The sequence below is a fragment of the Passer domesticus genome, chromosome Z, assembly GCF_036417665.1.
Source record: "Passer domesticus isolate bPasDom1 chromosome Z, bPasDom1.hap1, whole genome shotgun sequence".
Lineage (NCBI taxonomy): Eukaryota > Metazoa > Chordata > Aves > Passeriformes > Passeridae > Passer > Passer domesticus.
The window spans coordinates 74,542,660-74,565,228 of record NC_087512.1 but is presented as its reverse complement, the minus strand read 5'-3'; the positions used below and the strand labels follow the sequence as shown (position 1 = coordinate 74,565,228).

At 40.0% G+C, this 22,569-nt stretch overlaps 1 protein-coding gene across 1 annotated transcript in view; it reads left to right on the top strand.

The window, feature by feature from the left end:
• DGKQ (diacylglycerol kinase theta) overlaps window positions 1-21,103 on the top strand; it is an 88,567-nt gene extending 67,464 nt beyond the window's left edge. The window contains exons 16-23 of the mRNA XM_064403677.1: window positions 1,145-1,296; window positions 2,690-2,838; window positions 3,502-3,683; window positions 5,138-5,238; window positions 9,429-9,575; window positions 10,748-10,859; window positions 12,258-12,410; window positions 13,524-21,103. Of these exons, the coding sequence (XP_064259747.1) occupies window positions 1,145-1,296; window positions 2,690-2,838; window positions 3,502-3,683; window positions 5,138-5,238; window positions 9,429-9,575; window positions 10,748-10,859; window positions 12,258-12,410; window positions 13,524-13,694 (1,167 nt within the window). The 3' untranslated portion in view covers window positions 13,695-21,103. The remainder of the gene's footprint in view (window positions 1-1,144; window positions 1,297-2,689; window positions 2,839-3,501; window positions 3,684-5,137; window positions 5,239-9,428; window positions 9,576-10,747; window positions 10,860-12,257; window positions 12,411-13,523) is intronic.
• The last annotated feature ends 1,466 nt before the right edge of the window (window positions 21,104-22,569 follow it).

Below are 22,569 nucleotides of genomic sequence, written 5' to 3'. Positions count from 1 at the left end.
CTCACAGGCAGCAGCTGAAAGGCTCTCTGGGTGCTGCCTCCTCCCGTCTGTAGCTGTTGGTATCTCTCCACATGCTTGCATGCTGCAGTCATACTGCTGCCTCACCGACCCCTGAATCATTCTTGTCTAAATTGACTTATATTTAGCACTGTTGTTCTGTTCCCTGAATCCATCCGGTCAGCTGCGTGACAAATTGCTGTTCCCTGAATGCTGTCCAATTTGTAAATAACAATTACCACAACTTAGGGACCACGGCAAACATTTGTGTTTAGAGGTGCAGTTGTTGAAATGTCCAGTGGACTTTTCTGGCACATACTTACACCCCAGCACCCTTGTGGCAGGATGGATGAAAGGTATACTGGTGGTTTCTAATCTTTCTAGAGCTACTTAGAAATCATTTTACAGAACTATTTATGGGTGGACAGGCTGGGTGAACACTAGTCCCAAGGTTCATCTGTTGGCTGAAAGTTTTGACCTCCAGGGAGGCTGCAAATACTGTTCCTATGCAGTCCATGGAGTGTCCCAGGAAATCCAGTGGCTTCCTTTGCAGTTTCTGGAGGCTTTGAGAGTCCTTTCAGCAGCAGCTTCAGTAGGTCATAAGATACTGGCACCCCTGAGTAAATCCTCATGATGAAAAAGCTTAGCTTACATATTTTTAAGAGAAGCTTTCAGCTTCTAATTTCATAGGGAGAAGTACACCACTGTCTGCCCCAAACATCTTCATTTTTAAATGCTTTCTCCTTGTAAATTGACATGCATTCTAAGTCAACCACAAAACTAAAGAAAGATTTTTCATTTGGTTTGGGGATTTCTTGCTTTTCAAGGAAACTGTTTTAATTCTACAAAAATCTTATCCCTCACACTGTGTTTTGGCCAGACTGTTTACTGAAAATGCGTAGGAAGGGCTACTTAAAATGCCTTTAATGTTTCTAATGTTAGGCTCAAATGTGTGCTTGGAGTCGGTTAAGGAGCCTTCAGTTCCTTGGGAAGCAAGATCAGCAGCTAACCTGTCCATTGGCTGGACATTGAATCTTTTTATTTATAGAATCTGGATCTTTTTAGTAGGTAATATTTCTGAGAGCGCAGTAGTAATTTTCCTGCCTTTTCATGGCATTGACTTGTCCTTTTTCTTGTCTTCTTTCAGGCTTCCAAGATACCACAGAATTGTTGCCCACTTCTTGTATTTGTGAATCCAAAAAGTGGTGGTCTAAAAGGTCGGGATCTGCTGTACAGTTTTAGAAAGTTGTTGAACCCACATCAAGTCTTTGAACTTACCAATGGGGGCCCACTGCCTGGGTAAGTCATCATGGGTTTTTTGTTTTGTTTTGTTTTGTTTGTTTGTTTTTTGGTTTGTTTTTTTTAATTTACATTGTTTTGTTATTTTTTAACAGGGTAGACTAGATTCATTTATTTTGAAGATCTAAATTTCTTCTGTTCTGTGCCTGAAGATCAGGGCAGTGGATCATTTCCTTCTGACTGTTCTTACTGTGAGAACATATTTAAACATATCTAAAGAAAAGAGAATAGAGTAGTTCCTGATGTATACACTTCTATCAAATCTAGCAGAGTCTGGCTCTGGGAAAGTCGTATGCACTTTACAGTAGTATGTGTTTAATAATTATTGAAAATAAATAAGATTTTATAATTGAATGGAGATGGAAAGAGAAATGTAACATTTCCTGATGAGAGTGGATTTTTGCTTTTGTATTTTCTGATGTTTCATGGGAACTACCAGGAAAGTGTAATAGAATTTTCTATTTTGACTCTTGAAACTTGGCCACAGTTGCAGAATTAACAGGGTTTGCCTGATCACAGCTGCAACATTTCTACAAGGAACAGAACATAATGTGCTTGTAGCAAGACAGGAACTGATGACTTGATTTAATGAACCCCACTTTGTTACAGCTTCATAAAACTGAAAGCGATGGCTGTAGCCTATTCCTCATTCCCTCACTACTGCTTTAATAAAAAACTTGTCATGGCAAGATCTTCAGAACAAAAGCTTTGTGGGAAAAATGCAGCTTATGTAAGAGACAAGATAAACAAGCTACACAAACTAATTTTTCTGTCAGAACTGTATAATTCTGTTTTCTTTTTAATGCACTTCAAGCTGCAACTTCAGTAACCAGTTCATTTTGTTTTGGCTTTGGAATCTTTCTGTAGCTTTATGACAAAATGCTCCCACTTGTTTAATGCTTCTTGTGCAATGGCAAATAACAATTCTTTTCCATGATATGTTAGTATGTAGGATGAAAAGCTGCAAAAGGTAAGCATCACCAGGAAAACAGTGCTATTAAGAAGAAAATGTACTGTGATACCTCTGACTAAGTACAAAAACACCACCCATAATCAAGATCTCCTCTAGGATTTAGAGAGTTACAGATGTTCATGTTGAAATTATGACTAGTTAGGTCTCTGTGCCCTTGAAAAAGGAAGTGATTAACCATTTAGTTCTAACTGTGAAGAATTTTAGAGGAATATGGTTTTTCACTCTTTTAAAAATCATCTTTATCTATAACTTCATATTTTTCTATTCACTTTGTTGAATTTGATCCAGAAACTGATAGTAAAGGGGCATGGGCAGAAATCAAATAATACTGTGTTATTTTAAATAGCATATTGGGGACTTTGCATTTCCTATATTCCATTGTAATTTTTCTTTTCCCCTGTGCTTCGCTTCACAATGAAGGTTTCACACGTTCTCCAAAGTCCCCTCCTTCCGAGTGCTGGTGTGCGGAGGGGACGGCACCGTTGGCTGGGTCCTCGGTGCCCTCGAGGAGATCAGGCACAAGCTGGTGTGCTCAGAGCCCTCAGTTGCCATCTTACCTTTAGGAACAGGTGAGAATCACAGCAAGAACAGAAGCTGAGCGCAGAAGCTCTCTGGAAAGTTTTATCTTTATCAGTCCAACACAGGATTCAGTTTTGCAGCTGAGATGCCATGGGATTCAGTTCTGGCTGGTGCAGGAAAGTAAACCACAGTAGCAGCTTTTCAAGGAAATGTCAGTCATGCTTTCAGAGAAACAAGCAGCAGGAATGTTGATATGTGTGTGGATGAGTGGGCAGGAGTTGGGAGGGCAAAATATCCTCCTCCTGACAACCACAGGTGCACCAGCCATTGCTGTAATACTTTGCATACTCATTTGCTCCCTGGTGTCTCAATTCCACAACAGGTTTTTCTACCACTTTTTGTGGAAATGCTCCAGTGTGTCTGTATGCAATGGTAAGCACGTGTGCAGACACAACACAGTTTTGTTTTGTTTTGTTTTTTGTTTGTTGTTTTTTTTTGTTTGGTTGGTTTTTTTTTTTTTTGTTGTTGTTGTTGTTTTTTTGTGGGTTGGGTTTTTTTGGTTTTTTTTTTGGTGTGCTAGTTAACTCTTCTTTCTGAATGAATGACTTCTGTGACTTGATTGGAGCACCTTAGTGCAGTGTGATTTGTAAAACAGGGCTGACGCCCTGATTATGAAACACAGTCACGTTCTGGTGTTCTTGTCTGTCGCTCAGGTAATGACCTGGGGAGAGTCTTGCGCTGGGGAGCTGGCTACAGTGGGGAGGACCCATACTCCATTTTGATTTCTGTGGATGAGGCAGATGATGTTCTTATGGATCGCTGGACTATCCTTTTGGATGCAGAAGAGCCAGCTGAAGGTGCAGAAAATGGCATTGCGGAACCTGAGCCTCCCAAGGTGAGCTGGGCATCACTTGGGCGTGATTCTTAGGAACTGTTGCTCTAGTGAAAATCACAAAGAGGATGGGTATTAACATAGTTTAATTTTTACTGCTCACTTGTCGTTGTGCTTGGGCCTTACTGGGCTGTTTCCTAGTGAATACAGCACACATCTGGACCTAGTGTTTTGGTTCTGGCAGGACTAGTTGACTGTAGAGCATCTTTTGTAGCTGTTTAGCAAAAAGCATCTGATAGAGGATTAATGAAAAGATTCACATGGCAATGGCATTCCTGTTTGCTTCAGCTGGAAAAAAAAAATTTCTCAAATAAGAAAAGGCTTTGGAAGAAATGCCAAAACACTTGTAAAACTGGAGTGTCAACCAAAGAACACTCCCTTCACCAAGAGGTACTCTCATCTTTTCTTTCACAGTTTAAGAAATTACTAGGAGTTGCTAGCATGTACAGGGAGTAAATTCTTCCGTCATCTTACTTCTTTTGTGTGTCTGTATATGTGCCATCTGTTTTTTGCCTTTTTTTTTGAGTGAAAGTCATTGTCACTTGGTTCATATGAGCTTGTTTCTCTTTAGGAAAATAAAAAATGTTGATTGTAGATGGTGATTTTGGAGCTCTATGTGAATCCTAGTTCTGTCTCTTTTCATATGAAAGGAAGAAATTGGACAAGGGGCTTGCAAAAAAAAGTAGGAAATTGTAACAATGGTAGCAATTGTCCAAGATTTTAGTCTGGTCACTGGAAAATTCTAGGCATTATGAGTCAGTTGGACGATTTAAGATGTTCAGGTTCCAGCTATTTTTCACTTGGTGGAGACAGGGGCTTTTTTTCCCCCATTTGCCTTTTTAAAGGTGAAGGATGGGAGAGTAAGGCCTAGGATAAAGGAGTTATGGAATGAACTGGCTTGCAAGGATTTAATGGAAGAAATGGTTGATATCTGTAGAAACTTGAGGTTGGCATATAGGGAGCTAGTTAAAATGCAGCTGAGTAGGTGAAGTCAAGTTGTTCATTCATCTGGTGTAAGCTGGTCACCTTCCAAAGTAAGTAAGAGTGTCTTCCCAATGATGTAATATAAATCCATAGCTGATGCCAAAAACAATAGTGGCATTAGTGTTCAGCAGCTTATGAAGTTATTGCATAGAATTGCTTTGAGAGGTTGAGTTGGTTTTATTTCTGCATTTGTTTTTATTTCTGCCTTATTATGCTTGTTACTTTTAATTAAAATATTACGTTTTGAAGTTTCTGATGCTTTGGAAATAATGACTAAGCATGTCAACAGTTGTTCATGCAGCTTTATTTTTAGTGCAGTGTTTCTGGAAAATGTTTTCCAGAATCTGTCAAGATGCAAGTGACTTGGAAGAATCATCTGCAAAGCTTGCTTTTGTTGAAAAACTTTGCAAGGTCTTCATTTTTCATTTGTAAATGTAAGCAGGAAATTATACCTTTTTTTTCCTTTTGGTCAGATTGTACAGATGAACAATTACTGTGGTCTTGGCATTGATGCAGAGTTGAGCTTGGACTTTCATCATGCTAGAGAAGAAGAACCAGGGAAATTTAATAGCAGGTAATCCTGGGGAAACTGGGTATGAAGGTCAATTCTGTGGTATTGCATTACTTCCAATTTACACTACAAATGATAATCTTAAATGCTATAGGTATCCACTAATATTGCTTGTGGCAGAGCTGGAACAAGGAGGAATTAAGCTAGCCAGGAAGTCATAGACACAATTCCTGTGTTTTGTTGGTTTGTGTATGGTTTGGGGGTTTTTTCCTCTGCTGAGGAGAGCCAAAGCAGTTTTTGGAAGCCATGGCATTGTTATTCGGTATTCTCAGTTGCCAGTAACTGCACTGTTGAGTTTAGTGAAATTTTGAGATAGTGGAAATATCTCTTGCTCAAAGCCTTTAGCAAGAGTGAGGGCAGTGATGCTACATGAGCAATAAGCACTGTACCTTTTCTTGTTTTGCCTAGTGCTGTTGCAGCACCTGCCTGCTGGTATTAAGGATAAAAAACTCTCTGTATCTCAAGTGAGAATGTTATTAAAAATGTGTTGACAGAGGTCTTCCTCCTCTCTGGCATGCACATCAACCAGTACTGGGACTTTTTCTTTTTCCCATAATTGCTGAAATTGATGAGCAGAAGAAATCATGTCTGTGTAATTAATCAGTAATTCCTTATAGAAACTGTTTTTGTTTGCTTTCCTCTACGTTTGTGATTAAATGCCTTTTTAATTATCTCTTGGTTGCCAGAGTTACAGCCAGCTACAACTATGTAGTGTTCAAACTGTAACTTTTAAAAATATTCTCTGACCAATTATGAGTGCAATGATGTGTAATCCAATCCATCTTGTAGTGTTCTGCCTGTCATTACAGGCATTGCTCATGGTGCTCTTCTTAAAAACTGACTAATACAGTTGTTGATGTAAATATAGATGGCTCCTGGTACATAAGATGCTAGTAGCCACTGGTTTGCATTTTCAATACACTTGACTGTGGTAGTCAAGGTAGTAAAACTACCTTGACTTGTGTTTACTACCTGACATAGGTAGTAAAATCAGGCAATAAGTTTGTGTACGGCAGTATCTGTTCTAGTACATGGAACTTTTCTAGATGGACTTGTGCAGTTAATATAATGTAGAAGTTATGTTCATTCTTTCTTCAAAATATACTACTCCATGTTTGCAAAGCTGCAGCATTTCAAAATATGCATCCTCTTCTTATTGCCACTGCATTTAAGGGATATACTTTGATTGCTATTGCCCTGTGTGCTTTTCATCCCTGTCATCTTCATCTCGGTCATTTCCCAGTGTGCAGCATCCATAGTGCAGTGGACAATGTCTTGTTATCATTCTTGCAGGGTGACTTGAAGGATTTGTGGGAAAAAGAACTAATTTTTTTCTCCAAATCTAAAGGGCTGTATACTCCCGAAAAGGAAACCTGAAATAATGAATTGATACTAAGGTACATTTTTGCAGAAACCAAAAGCTTGTGCATGCTAACAGTGCTGACACATGATATTTACCTTTGTCTGTGAAAATGACTGCTAAAATAGTTGAATTTATGCTTCCCCATCATAAGCAAATGCATACTTTTGTCTGTAATATTATCTTCTTTTTTTTTTTTCATTATTTCTAGTAAATTAACTAAAAATTATATCTACTTAATGCAAGATGCAGCAGCTGCCGGCAGGCAAAGCGGCCACTCTTGAGTGCCGAACAGGAAGTTTTGGGTTGTGGCAACAGAAATTGCAGGTAGTCCTTGGAAGAAATAAGGGCTTGAGTGCTCTTCTGAAGCAAGAAAGACCTTAAATGATAAATGTCCCAAAAGCTGTGTGCTCTCTGGCCTCACTCAGTAGAGTCTCTTTTTATGCGCTGGACTGCTTACCTTTAGCTAGCAGCTCAACGTGCAGCGATAACACCCCTGCAGGAATTCAACACTGATCTTGCATTGCGGGGCAGATAAAAGTAGTGTATATTGTGACAGTTATGGTCTTTGCATTGGTGGCTGCCAAACTATATGAGTTTTTTTTCACGGTATAAAATTTAATGACAGGGCATCTGCCTTCATTCACAGAATCATAGAGTGGGTCAGGTTGGAAGAGATTACAGTGGTCATCTTCTCCAAGCTCCCTGCTCGAGCAGGGTCATCCCAGAGCACTTGGCATAGGATTGCATTCCAGATACTTCTTGAATATCTCCAGTGAGGGAGACTCCACACCCTCTCTGGACAATCTGCTCCAGTGCTCAGTTACCCACACAGTAAAGAAATTGTTCCTCATTTGAGATTGAACTTCTGTGCATCATTTTCTGCCCATTGCCTCTTGTTCTTGCTTGCTGCCAGCCTCCGTCTTCTTGGCACTGTCCCTTTAGATACTTATAGACGTTGATAAGGTTCCTTCTCTTCTTGAGGCTAAACAGGCCCAACTCACCCAGCCTTTCCTGGTTAAAGAGATGCTTCAGTCTTTTAATAATCTTTGTTGTCCTTCACTGGACCCACTCCAGGAGCTCCATGTCTCTCTTGTACTGAGGAGCCCAAAACTGGACACAGACTGAAGATGTATTTCACCAGGGATGAGCAGAGAGGTAGGATCACCTCCCTCGACCTTCAGGTGATGCTCTTCCTAATGCACCCAGGATCCAAGTGGCTTCTTGGCCCCCAGGACACATGGACATGGACAGCCTGTAGGTCACCAGGACCCCCAGGTCCTTCTCCTCAGAGCTGCCTTCCAGCAGATTGCCCCCAGCCTGTGCTGATTCATGGGATTATTTCTCCTAGGTGCAGGACACTGTTCCATTTCAGATTGTTTCTCATCTGCCCATCTCTCCAGCCTGTCAAGGTCTCTCTGAACAGCTGCAGAGCTCTCTGGGGTATCAGCCAGTCCTTGCAACTTGGTGTTGTCATGAACTTGCTGAGGAGGCATCTGGCTCTTCATCCAAGTCATTCCCAGGGGATCCTGGAGCAGTCTTTAGGATTGCATACTACAGAAGAGATCACATCTTACTTGTACCATCCAAAATGTCAGGAGATTGCCATGGCAAGCAGTTTCCTAAATGCAAGGTTTGGGAGAATATTTTGTGCAATTTAATGCAAGTTTAGACTTGTTTTACAGAGATATACAACTGTTCTGCAGTTAGGGCACTGTGAATTATTCTTTCAGTTTCTGATGGCTTCCTTCTTCATGCAAAAAAAATTAATGCTTCTTGGGGATATTGCAAGTGTTGTGTTTCCTACTGATAGTCCAGTATTTTTCAGTTGTATCCAAATTAGACAAAAGCTGTCTTAGCATAGACACATCTTGCATGGAGCAGAAGTGTATGTTAAATGGCATTATATGAGGTGCCTTTAATTTGGTGCTATTTTAAACTGTTAGGACAGAGGACTAATCATCCCCAATGTAATAATTTAAGATGACTGGAAAATCTGAAGAGTCTCTGTCTGAAGATTTGGCTGTAACCTGCATTGGCTGTCTTCCCCACTTTAATGTCTATGGTATTTAGATGTAATGCTAGAGAGACTTTGCAGAGTTGAATTCCAATGACACCCATGTACTAGTAGGGTATAAAATAATGAAAATTTATGCTTTTTATTTTAAGATTGCCCTGAAGGCCATGTATCCAAAGGTTTCCATTATAGAAGAAAATAGTCTGTGTGTTTAACTATCTTTTGTTTATGTTATTCTTAAAATATTTTGTCATTTCTAGGGATACCATAAAAATCTTCCTCATCTTTTTTATTCTAAAATTAGAGATATTAGAGCTCTGTCACAAGTTGAGATTACTAAGCCTGTTTTAAGTTTCTGAATCTAAGTATATTTCAAATTAATTAGGAATGTGTAAAGCAAAGATTTTCAAATGTTTTTTTGCCGTAAGTATTGTAGCATTGCTTGAGAAAACAATTTAAAATTGGTCATGATGACCTCTAAGTCTTAATCAAAAATGTAATCTTCCACCCCAGGAGTTTACATTTCAAAGAGGCATTGTATTCAGGCAATGCTTCAAGAAGGGACAATTTTCCTGTAATAAAATTTCACAATCTGCACATGCCTCAACAACAGAATCATCCCTTAACTAAAGGTATGTAAAGTAGCAGTTCATGGTTTGTGCTTTGTTTTTATGCAGTAAAGCTAGAAGAATTTGAAATGAGTTTTAATTGAAAAACTGTAAATATACCTGCTAGAGGACAATAGTGGTATACATACAGGGAAGAGTGCTATGCTTGGCTTTACCTTTTAGTTACAAGATCCTTGTCTGCTCCTAGATTTCACAACAAGGGAGTTTACGTGAAAGTTGGACTGCAGAAGATAAGTCACACTAGAAACCTTCACAAGGACATAAAGCTGCAAGTGGACCAACATGAGGTGGAGTTACCAAGTATAGAAGGACTCATCTTTATTAATATACCCAGGTAAAAAGAAGAGGAAGGATCCCTTGTGGGTACATGCTGGTCTGTGCGTGTAAAATTGCCGCTCGGTATTTGAGCATCAAGTTGCCAAATGGTTTGGTAACAGGATCAACAACAATCAACCTGCACACACTTTCTGTCATGCTGGGGACTGGGTACCTAAGCAGTTCCTGCAGTGGAGGCCAGGATTTCAGCTGTCAAACACTGCCAAGGTCCTACAGGCAATTGGTCAATACACATGGAGTGTGTGATGCTGCCTGGGTAGCCATGGAAGACCACAGTTCAGATAAGTTTACAGGTCTCTGAGTGCTTCCTTGACACCTGCAGGGAGCTAGAGTAACTGTTGTGTAATTAGACAGGAGGTCTGGCTTCCTTAGATGTGATGTTGATAGAGGCAGGTTCTTTGTTTGCATAAAACCAGCAGGTAATTAGTCCTACCATACTATTATTTTTTCAAGTACCATCTGCCTTAAACAACCTGTATCTCTGCGTTTCAGTCTGAAAATGTTTTATTCAAATGCTCCTTTTTACATGTACACAAATACATTGCACATGAGAGCTGTGGAGAAGACAAGATCCCAATTAAATGATGAGTAGTTCATGTGCCAGAACAATAAGCAAGTGATTTGAGTGGGAAGGGTCAGTACTGCACAAAGACCAGTATGGTTTAAATTGTCAGAAGCATTTCGGAGGACTGAAGTGCATGAATATCTGCCTAACTACAAGTGCTTTTGGCCAGGTACAAGAATGAAATCTTGATAATTGTTTTAGCTTTAATTTCTCTTCAGTAACTTCTGTGAATGTTGTCAAGACAACATTTAGAGTTATGTTAAGTTCTTTAGTCTTGAAAATTAAGGGTTAGTTTAGCTGTAACCTGTATTTCCTAGCACACTAAAACTCTATAGAGTTACCTTCTTCCTATTTACACCTTTTCTTTCCAACTGAAACTATTTACTTTGCTCCTTTTACTACTAAAAGACCTGATAAAAATTCTTCCAGATTTTAGAAAAAGAGTTGCTGCTTTTAGAATGCAGGAAAACTGCTCCCTTCAGCTGGTGGGGGAGCACAGTGTGTAGCCTTTGAAGCCTAAGAAACCAGCCTGGAGGTTTAGCAGGGCACCAGGGAGCGTGCCTGGGGGCAGAGCACAGGTGGTCACTGGTGTTCTCTCCACACAGCTGGGGCTCTGGGGCCGACCTCTGGGGGTCCGAGAGTGACAACCGCTTTGAGAAGCCACGCATCGATGACGGGCTGCTGGAAGTGGTTGGCGTCACCGGCGTCGTTCACATGGTGAGTTGGCATCCCAGCAAGCTCGGAAGAAACATGCATTTTATGGGACAGGCTTATTTCCATGACAAACAGTGCATTGCACGTGCAGTTATGCCTCTTTGTTAAGGTTGGCTAAGACGAAGTAATAGGAACTGAGAACTTGTTAAAAATCCATGGGGAAATGCTTCGTGACTTTGAACCAAGTAGAAAAACATACATATGTGCATATATATATATATAGATATATAAAATGCAATATATATGTATATATAAAATACAAATATATGTATGTATTATGGAATGCACTAGCTTTCTCATAGCAGGTATCATGGTGTCCAGACTGAATGGTTCATGGGATGAAAACAAGATTTTATTCTAATATTACAAAAACGGGCACCCTTCACCTAGTGTATTTGCAAAAGTCTTGTTGTATCTCACCACAATCACAGCAGAGATTCCATCAAGACAGGTTGCTTTATCATTATCTGCCACAGGTTTTCCACCACACGTCACTGAGAATTTGATACTTGCTGCTCTTGATTTGATTGCTACATCAAGCAGGTTCTTTGCTGTTCTGCAAAAAATATTATGACTCAACTTTGGCAATTATTTTTTAATTCTTTTATGTATTACGTATTTTTACAATGGTTTGCTATTAGTAAGACACTCCTGTGGGATGGTAGGTTATTTTTGTCTTCATATCTTACCACTATTTAAAGAAATCTGCTGCTGAAAAAGTATATGTAGTCAGGTAACTAGAGATAACTAATCCATAAAACTGCCAGAAATGGAAATGTGGGTGCTTAAATTTTGTGGAGCTCAATCTTTGGTGTTGGTCAACTTTACTTTGTAATTTAGATCTTCTAAAATACACTAAAGAGTTGTTTTGGTAGAGATCCTTAAATCTTCTGTGACAGTAGAAGCAACTTGGGAGTATAAATGTTAACAAACCTGTGCTTTAGATTTGTGATATTAAGGTTTTTACTCCCACATTTGGAGTTGAGTTTGGAAGAACTCTCTCTGATTAATAAACTGCTTTTAGACTTTGGAATTTCACATGTGCTGAAGTCTGTGTGTATAATTAGGTGTTTTTAGAGCTATTTACTGTGTTACAGAGGGGGAAGCCAAAGCAAACAAGACCTTTGTGAGTGCATGCTGCTTGGCCAACCTTTGCATACAAACAGCTTTGCTTTGGAAGTTGTTTTGCCTCCTGCAGCCTGCAGGGGAGTCCTCCTTCCTGGAGTAGCTGAAATAATGCTGGGGTAGTAAAGGCTTCCTAGCTTTGCTTAAGCAGTTTTTTAGCTGAAACTTAAAATGTCAGGTGAGAATAAAATAATAACCACTCAGTTTAACTGCAGCTAGTATTTGTACTTCTTGTTAGCTTGGGTGATTGATGTCCTGGTTTTTATTCCCTAACAGGGTCAAGTCCAAGGTGGTTTTCGATCAGGAATCCGCATAGCTCAAGGCTCGTATTTCCGTGTAACGCTCCTAAAGCCAATTCCAGTTCAAGTTGATGGAGAGCCCTGGATTCAGGCCCCTGGCCAGATTATAATTTCTGCTGCAGGACCAAAGGTACTGGGTGTAGGTTTCTCTTAGCAATTTGACTTTGTTCCTGCACTGGATGTTGCCGTATTATCTTTCTTGTCTGTGTTCTCATGCTTAACCCTAAAGGAGTTGCTTAGCACTGTGTGGTAACTGACACAGCAATTTCTAAAGAGGACTGTTTGAGGGCTCTCTCCAGTGGCTCAGATGAGGCTCATGTTTAAAAAAGTAGTCCCTGAGGTTTGGCCTAGTGATCCAATTTTTCCTCGGTATTGAGATCTGCAGGCAGTGTTGCTTTTCTTGAAGCAGAGCAGTTGTAAAGGCCATGGTAGTAGTGCAGTGTGCGAGGTAGGAATCAGTCTGCTGGAGAAGGGAAGGTCTGTCAGACAGTAGTAGCAAAGAAGGAAAATTTATTAATTTTCCAGAGAGAAGAGCAAGGCCTGTGAAAAAGACTTGGGTAATCAGTGTCTGTTTTTTCCTGATTATCTCAATGTGTACATAAAAGACAGCATCAGCTCCCTAAGAATTTAACTTCTCTATTGACTTTGAAATTGTGAAATAAGCATTTTGCAGTAGGTGACTGTGGTACACACCAGTCTGCACATTTGCCTGCTACCTTAGGGATGCCTTTTCAACTCACAGACATATGCTGCTGTTAGGCAAACTCAAAGGTTATATAGCTGTACTGGGAGGGGTACCAGAACAATTGCCCTTGCTGAGGAGAAGTAAAAGAGAGGGTCATACCTCAAAGTTTCAGAATATGTTAAAACTTTATTCTTTCATGAGAAGAAGTGGAAGGGTAATGGAAAGAGAGAGAGAGCAAACCTAACTTGTCTTTCAGTGAGAAACATGTCTTCTTCTTCTACCAGGTTAGTGACTTGTTATCTCTATGGGTAGATATATATGTATGTGTGTACAGGAGTATATATGCACATCCATACATATGTATAATGTGCATATGTTTATGTAAAAAAGCAGTAAATCCTATAGCTTTACAAGGATAGGTGCACCACATAATTGTGTATTTATATGTTTTTCTGTTGCAGTTCAGCTTTTTATTTGGTTGTTAGTTTGTTGCCTTAGACCAGCTAATTGATACCTACAGATATTTTAATACTCACCTTTTAAATTTTTCAATTTTAGGTCCATATGTTGAAAAAATCCAAGCAGAAGCAGAAAAAAACTGGAAGCCTGAAAGAGATGAAAGTGGATAGCACGTCAGTCTCTGAAGGAGGACGCAAAGGGGAGACCTGTGTTCATACCTATAGTAGATACCACCCCGGTCCAGTAAAACCAAGTGCAGACAAGTCGTGAAGAGTGCTGCCTATGAGTGTGCCTTTCATTACATTTTGATAGTGCTGGGTTCTTCTTTGTCCTTCAAAGATAGTACCTCATTGTCACAAATAACTATTATGTACCACTTGTCTCATCTGAAATGTTTACTTGGGGTTGCTTTTCTGTAAGATGTTTCCCAGCCAAACAGAGATTCCAAGATGCTGAGATTTCTGCATTTGCCTTCACAAAAAATCATTCCCGCCTCCCAGTTCATTCTTAAAGAAAATGATTCCATAGATAATTTTCTAATTGTTCTGTAACTGAAAATGTGTTCCTTTAATGCTCACAATAGCATCCTAACCAAAAAAAGGCTAAAACATGAGCTGCTGAGAGGTCCTTAGATCAATCCAAATAGCACAGCTGAAACAGTACAAGTATAAAGAGAAAAACACAAAACACAGGAGAGATTATTTCTGTAAAAGGATCCCAGCACTGGGAAGAGAGAAAGTGCTAGAACAGTTGAGTCAAAATATTTCAGAGTGTTCACTTCAGCAGTATTTGGACAGCATGAATGAAGGGGAAACAGCCTGTAGAGCAATTTTTCAACGGTAGCTTAGTTTCTCATTATTCAGCCAAAGCTGATTTTAAAAGCCATTTGAATTTCATCAGCTACAACTCTCAAAATGAAAAAGGAACAAGCATACCCAAGGCAATAGTATGTTATACCAATTCTTTTTTATCACTGAAACCATTAACTTTGACACCAGACTCTTTTGTCTTGACTTTACTTGTGTTGTTTCATTTTCATGAATTTGGACTCATATAACAGCAAGCTCAAGAATCATCATTAATTAGGTTAAAAGAAGTACCACTTAAGTGTTCAATTAAGTAAATTAGCACAGTCATATGTTAGAGCTGAACTGATACACAGCATAGCTTTACTGAGGAGCCTTAGCATCTAGGCTTCAAATAACTGGGAATGCGAGACTCATGAAAATTCACTTACCTCGTTAGGCTTCTCAAGTCTTTGTGGGTGTTACTAGGTGTGGGCCCAGGGACACAGTGACTGTCTTTTCTCACTTGGATGAGCGTGTGCTGTTTCTTCATCAGTTCCTGTGAGGCCACCTCTCTGTGTTTACCCATCTGCTGAAGCTGTGGTGATCCAGTACTTTTACAGCTTTGTGCTGGAGACTGGCGCAGGAGCAGCTGCACATCTGCCACACACCCTCCAGATGTGCTACCCATGGCTGTAGTCATCTTGTTCTTCACTCACATCTCTGCTGTGTCATCTCACTGTGGTTCCCCAGGAACTAAATCTTTCACTTTTGGTCAACATCATACACAAAGGGCTCTGTGAGCCACTTGTGGGCGGGGGATGGGGCCTGCAAGATTTTGCCGCTTCTATGCATCTGCTGCTTGGAGCTGCTTAGGCCATATTGGCTAGAGCCTGCTTAGCCATATGGTGGGCTTACTTGTCCTCTGTTGCACAGTAACAACTATTTCAGCTGTGGGTGGCGTGAATTCATCACTTGAGCATTAGCCTTAGAAGCATTCCTCTTGCCAGTGTGTCTAGAAAAACATCTCTGGCTGCTTTGGGGGAGTTAAAGTGTAACTTTGAAATGTGCAAAAGCTGTTTTGTGATGGAGCCAGTTACACGCTGAGGCAGTTACTGCTGGGTCTCATTGATCCACTCCTAGCACTGTGACAGCTTCAGCAACAGCTGACCATTACATGTACTTTCTACTTTCTGGTCACGGTGCAAGGAGGGTGTGAATGTCATCTATAGCAACAGAATGATGCAGCTAAAGCTATAAAGAAAGACAAAACAGCTATGGGAAAATGGCAGATGCCTGCAGCTTCTCCTTTTAATCTAGTGATTCCTTCTCAGTTTTCTGGTAGAGACGCAGTTGGAGGAATGATTTCTGTTTTCAGTGAAACCTTTTCTTAATTTTTTAAATTCATAATTTAAATCTGGGGATGTTCTTCAGGTCCCACAGCGTGGACTGTAACTTCACTGTCGTTCAACATGAAAACTGGACTCATGCTATGAAGGAAATAGTTTGGATAGTACAGAGCTAAAAGCCTTGTCCAGATCATTAAACACAGGGTTGTCTTCTTTAGAACCTGGGCATGAGGGGTCAGCTGGACCTCTTCTGGCATCCTGGTACCAGCATTACAAGTAGGGAAGATCAAGTATTTTATTTTAGAAAGTGCACTCTCTGAATGAAGCTCACAAATTAGAGAGGAAATCTGGAACAGGCTGCTGCTTCATAATTGTCCAGAAAGAGAGAGAAACTGCTTTGTATCCTTGGGACAGCAGAAATAATGCATGGTCTACTTTCCAGTTGCTGACTCAGTAATGGAAGCTGGGCTTATTGTTACAGAAAACATGCATAAATTTTAAGATTTCTGGTACTGACTGTCTTCTGCTGCCCAAATAAATAAGGCTGTCTTACTATTTTTCCAGGCATATATAATCCTGCATAATGTAGCTGAAAGTGTTTCAACTTCTTGGCTTGTTAAGGACCTGTCTGTCTTTCCTTTTGCTCTGTATCTGTTATCTGAAATAACATGAAACTCACAGGTCACAATATTTTAATCAGAGGGCCCATTGCTGTGGCATATTCTTTGTACCCATCTGTGGAACTCTGTAAAGGCTGTTTTGGGATAGCATCATGGTAGCAAGGTGACTGTGAAGTATGAGTGTAATCTCTTTCTAGCTTCCAGAGGGCATCCTGATAGAGGACAAGAAGGGTTTGAGTTTTGTTCCCTTTTTTTTTTTTTTTTCCCCAGAAACCAACTGCCATGTATTTGAGCAGATGAGTGCCACACTGGAATAAAAACATAGCTTAAGAAAAACACTTAGTATATAAGGGCTCTGTGCATCAAAAGATGAGGCTTAATATGTTTTGATGACAAAACCAGATTCATTTGAGGTAGGAAACCCCCTGTAAAGCTTTTAAAAAGAGAAACGCGCTCATTAACCCCTCTATTAAGATGTTCTAGTTTCAGGCTCTGTAAAGGCCATATTATCAAGACTATATGTATGCGTGTGTGTATGTTTTTTCTCACATTTTCATTGCATATGGTGTCTGAGAAGGCCTAGTATTTTCTTCCATGGTATGCAAGGCCTGCATGAAGGGAGGGGGTAACTCTTTGCAGTTAATATGAAACATTTAGACTTAGCCTTTCCACTGAACATAACAATGCAGTATCATTTCTGTGAGAGTGGGCAGATAGATAATTCTCCATGCTGACTGTTTGAGTAGTATTTTGTGAGAGCCTAGTGGTCACATGGCCAAGTACTTAAAATAATGCAGCAACAAAAGTATTGGGGAAGAGGCTCAGTTCTGTCAAGACAGGTGTTAAGTAACATCAGGGACACAGGACCAGGAGTGGTAACTGTGGACAGTGAAGAGAGTGGGCTCTTTGCTGTCCTGAGCACACTCCTTCATCCTCTCTCCACCGCCTTTTTACCTTGCCTATAAACCATGGCAGGCACAAAGAGCACAACTAGCATCTCTCGCTGAGGTACACTCTCCTGACCTTTCACTAGTGTCCTACTTAGCCAGCACTGGGGAGAGAGAGGTCCTGAAAATCCTGGTTCCTTTCAAATACCACAGTGTTGCAGATTATAGCAGGTGGTCACTTGGTTAAAATCTATTTTGATAGATAAACACATTACCTCTGCCTTGAATTAGTAGAACTAAAATTCAAAAGCTCATCCCTGAGATATGGGTGCTACTTCAGAAAATTTGCTGCTTTTTCCCCCAAGGCTTTTACCTTTGATTTGTACAGTTTAAATTGCTGGTGTTTTCACTGCATTGAGTTTTAGATGAAAGGGTTATTTTGCCAAAAATCTTTTGTTTATATATGTGTACATACGTGTGTGTACATACGTGTGTGTACATACATGTGCACACACACCTTTTAAGAATACGCCTTATTGTATTTCCTTCCACAGTGCCTAATTATACAGCTTTTGCCCTGTTACAGCATTCTGATAGCACTCACTTCTGGATCTTCCTTTCACCGGTTTTGGACATGAGGCAGGACTTGTACTTTCCAAAAAGACATGATGGCAATATAGTGAAAACACAACTGTGTTTACAGTACAGTTTCTGCATGTATGCAGGTTGAGCTCTGCTTGCTCTTTCTACATTTTAGTCAAGTATCTGTGTGTCTAAAACCAGTGGCTATGGCTATTGTAGCATTTTAAAAACTAGGAAGAAATTGTCACTGCAAGACTTACCTGAGGAACAAAACTAAATGAACTGTTATAGACAATTGATGTTAATCTTCACAGTTACCCTCTTACAAATATTGTATTGATTTAATGTCTTTAGAGCAAATATTGTACTTGATCTGAATGTCAGCTGTTTCGAGTTGCTCAGTATTTATGCGTGCATGTGATTCTGTAGCAGTCTGTTGGCATATAAGTGTCATTATCAAATGAAACCTCTTTTTGCGGGAGGAGAAGGTAAGAGGAGCTGTTGTGACACTTTAAAAGGGCTTACATTGAAGACACAACAGATGTGGTTGCATATGTATTTAATAATATACCAACTGTAGGTACGCTCTGTCTTGCATAGTCTCCAGTCCATATTCCAGCACCAGTACTGGGGGCTCATTGGAGTTGTGCACTGGCAGTAGATACTTTTTCAGTTTGCACCCCATAAGTCTTCCTTACCACCTTCAAAGTGACTGTACATCTTCCTATTTCTGCCAGGCTGCTCTCCTGCCCTTTGGGCCTAGGTCTGTACCAAAACTGGTAATGAAGGTGTGAGCATGTGCTGATGAATGTGTGTGGAGAGTGGGGGAATGGAGTTCCTGCTCTGAATGCTGCTCTGTCAGTTTGGCTTAGACTATTCTTTAATTTCTACTTCAGCTTCTACTTCAGCCATCTAACAGCTCTGCAGCAAAGATTTGGCAACTACTGAATTGCCTTGGATTCACCAGTGACAACGTTCCCTCATTTTCAGGCTTTGATCTTATATACGTCAGAATATGTATAACTGCATTATACTTTTTGCACTTAACAGAAAATACAGGTTAGATAGGCTTAGGGTGTGGCAAAATTGCAATGTTTGTACTTTTTTTGTAAATATGGGGATGATTCTACAGATACAAAGATGCACTTTCAGATAACAATGAGAACAAGTTTGTAGATTACAATTGTTTAGGAGTTTCTCTGGTTGCAGTGTTCTTGATCCCCATCCATGTCTAACACTGTGTTCTCCTTGAAAGCCTGCTTGGGGATAGAGATGGCTTCTCACATTGCAGAATGTATTTATAGCTGACTGACTGAACGTTTGTGTATGTTTTTGAGCAAATTTGCTGCTATTCTGAGTTTTAGGTTTTACTAGACTGCTTCTATAATGCATAAAATAATGTTCAAGTTTTATTTATAATGTCAACACTTACTGATTTGACACTTAGTTTCAGGAGACATCCAGCCCAAAGCCTTCATTCCTTTTGCTGTTTAATAGTTTTGTTTTGTTGTGGTTTCTTTTTAGCAGTGTAGGCATTGTATGTGGAGTGCAGTGAAATGAATGCAAATTACTAACCTTAACCTGCATTTAGAGTGGCAGTTTCAATGTTTACAGGACAGAGACTATTGATTGTAAACCCATACACGTCCACTGAAACAGTGCACTCTTCATGTGTTTTGGAAGCACTGTTTCTGCTTACCGTGGTAATTAATGGAATAGTTGCCTTCTGGTTTTAGCGTCCTGGTTATGTTGCTTTGGAGAGATTTCAGTGTGGATTATGGCTTCTCTGCCATGAACTCATAGGGCAGAATTTGTACTGACACAGGTGTGTTATATTGAACATGTTTTCTGAAAGAGTGACTTTATTTTTTGTGAAGATAATTTATGAGAAGGTTTTATAGCAGATCAGTGCTGAAAAAGTTGAAGTCTTGAAATAAACATTTGTAGATATTAAAGATCTATCCCAAAGCAGAGTATTTTTAAATAGGGCAGTATTACTGGTGTAGTTATCCCTCTGAGCTCTCCTGGTAGCATACCCATTTAGCATGTCACTCTGCACTGGTCAAGTGTATTATTTAGGGGACAACCTGATTTCAGAAGATATGACTTCATTTATATAGTGCATATCCCCTATTACACCTCTGGCAGCAACTCCCCATATAAACATCAGCCATACAAGGCAGAGCTTCTCCCCATACAGATCACTGCAGGTTGAAGAGCAGAGAGGCTGCCCTTGTGCTTGACTGCATAGAGGTTGTAAGTCTGGTGACTGGCACTTACAGTCCTCTCTGTCACCATCACAGAGTGTGCCACACAACTTCTGTTGCTTTCTGAAGGCAGGCAGGCACAAATTCAAGAGTGCCTGAGTCAAACTGCTAATATCTTGTCTCACCATGGCATCCATTTCTTAGTGCTGCTTATCTTGCCAAATTGGGTAGCAAGAGGTGCTTGAAGTATTACTGAGTATTTATTGTGTAATTTTTGGGTGCTTATAAAGCCTTCACTGCTATTTTAAAGCAAAATTTGGGGATCTGTAGCATAGCAATAGCTGTATAACTCTAGCATTCCAAACATGCCCAAAGCAAGTTATCCTTGTAATAGTTTAGTTATCAATGGTGTAGCTAGCAGCAATCAGTATCTTGAAGCTACAAGTTCTAAATATTGGAAGACAACATCTCTGCTTTGAATGCAAAGCATTAGAGTTTGTAATTCACTATAGATATCAGCATCTTTCCTACTTAAAAATGACTGATGACATCTTAATTCTTCTCAAACTGTAACTTAACTATTGCTTAAATAACTGTTTTTCACCTCTGGTTATTTAAATAATCCAATTTACACAGTTGTATGAATGCTGTTTTATTATCAAGATACTCTTAAGGTGTCTCATAGCATTTCTTGTGAATGTTCTAATACATCAGTAATAAATAATCCTGACCCAATAAACTAATGTAAGCTGACAAGTTATTGTCTAGTGCTTATTCTTTGTGCACCTGCCTAATTCTCAGAAAAAAAGAAGCAGCCTAAGTATAAGCATTAAAGTGGTTGAAAACAGTTTCCACACTCTGTGCCTCAAAGCAGTAATGTGTTATCACACATTTACTCGTGGATTGGTCTCAAAAACTAGCTTTTAATGATGTAACTTGTTTCTCAATGTCTGCCTTGCAAATGAGACGTCACTATATTGTGGTAACTTGTCTACAAAAAATACCTAGTGTACTAATAGATTTTTTAAAAAAGTAATTTATAAAATATGGACTTTTCTCTTATATTTAAACATCTGTTCATCCTGGGGTTCTGTTCTTAGAAAATTCTATGTATATTTTGCAATACGTGTTTTGTGTTTGACTGTACATTTTGCACCAATATGAAATACTGTATTCTAAGTATTATTTACAAGTTCCAGAGATCTGTAACTAGAATTGCTGTGACAAATACAACATCTCTTCTACCCTGGATGCTTGTGGAGTAGTTATGCTTTAAAAATAGCGGAATATCCTTCTGCAGAAACAAACATACTTTATCTCAGCTGGGCACTGCTTTTATCGGAATTCTGTAGCCTTGCTGTTTGAGATTGGGTCATGCCCTGTGAAAGGATGACTGTCTTCTAACAGTGTGATTTCAAACGTTTTCATTTGTGAGACAACATCTAAGTTTGATCCCTGCAACATTCAAGAACCTCTAGAACCCTTATTTCTGTGGTTAGCACTGTAATTGGTAAAGTCTTTCTGTGATAGCACCACAGTTTACTTTAATGCACACAGACTTCCTTTAAAGATGATGAAGATTTTCCAAGGTATTTTTTGTACAATTCCTTGCCCTGTTTGCCCTTCTCTAGAAACACATGACTTGGTTTTCAGGCTGTGGGTAACAGGCCCACACATAGCCTTGTGCTTGGCTCAGGTGAACAGTGGTGGACCTGGCCTGCACAACTCAAGGGCCAGACCATGGACCTTGGCTTGGAGGGCTCAGCTGGGAACGGCTGTCCAGTGAGCCAGGCCCAGGTGGAAACTCTGCCCCACTCTGGGTGGACAGTTCATCCCTCCTTGGAGGTTAGGGTCTGCCTTTCATGGGTGGGGATGGGGGGGAGGCACTCAGCTGAACACCTCCACTTGGGGTGTCCCTGCTGCAGTAACCTTGCCTCTGGCAATGAGCAGCTGGTTCTCCCTGCTCTGTTCAACAATTGACTGCAGAACTAAAGAGGCCTTGGTTATGCCCTAATACCTCTGGAAAAACCTTACTGTTCCTTGCTGGACTGCAAATCAACAAGCCCTGAAGCAGCTACAATTACATTTAAATCCATACATGGAAAAACTCTAGGGCTACAGTGCTGGAAAAAGAGGGGAAGCGAGCAAAACACTGACCTTCATACAGAGAAAAGAAAAAGACAAAGCACAAAACATCCAAACCTGAAATTATTTTATCCCTGCCCCACTCTGGGCTGAGAGAGCTGTAAGAGGAATAGACAGGTACCAGCAGTCCCTCCCTGCCCATACAGGGTTGTGCCTTGCAATCTGGCTATACCACTTTCTCATCAAGGGGAACTGGTGTCTGAGAATGGAAGGATAGGTTGGACCATGATAAATCCCAGTGTAACTTCAGTGTGGATTTAGCCACCAATTAGACAATACTCTTTGAAGCACAGCTAAAAAAAAAAAAAAAAAAACAAAAAAAAAAAAAAAAAAAAAAACAAAAAAACAAAAAAACATTTAGGTAAATAATGAAATCTCAACGAAATTAAATTTAAGGGCTAATGGAATAATTTTGGACATCAAATTGATAATCAGATGACAGCTTTGGGCCCTAAAACAGATGCTTTCTTGTGAACAACTGTAGCACCTCTGATCTCTCCTGCCAGGGCTGAATAACCAAATGCTGCAAGATGCAGTGGTGGTGGCATCAGCAATCAGCATCTTGAAAAC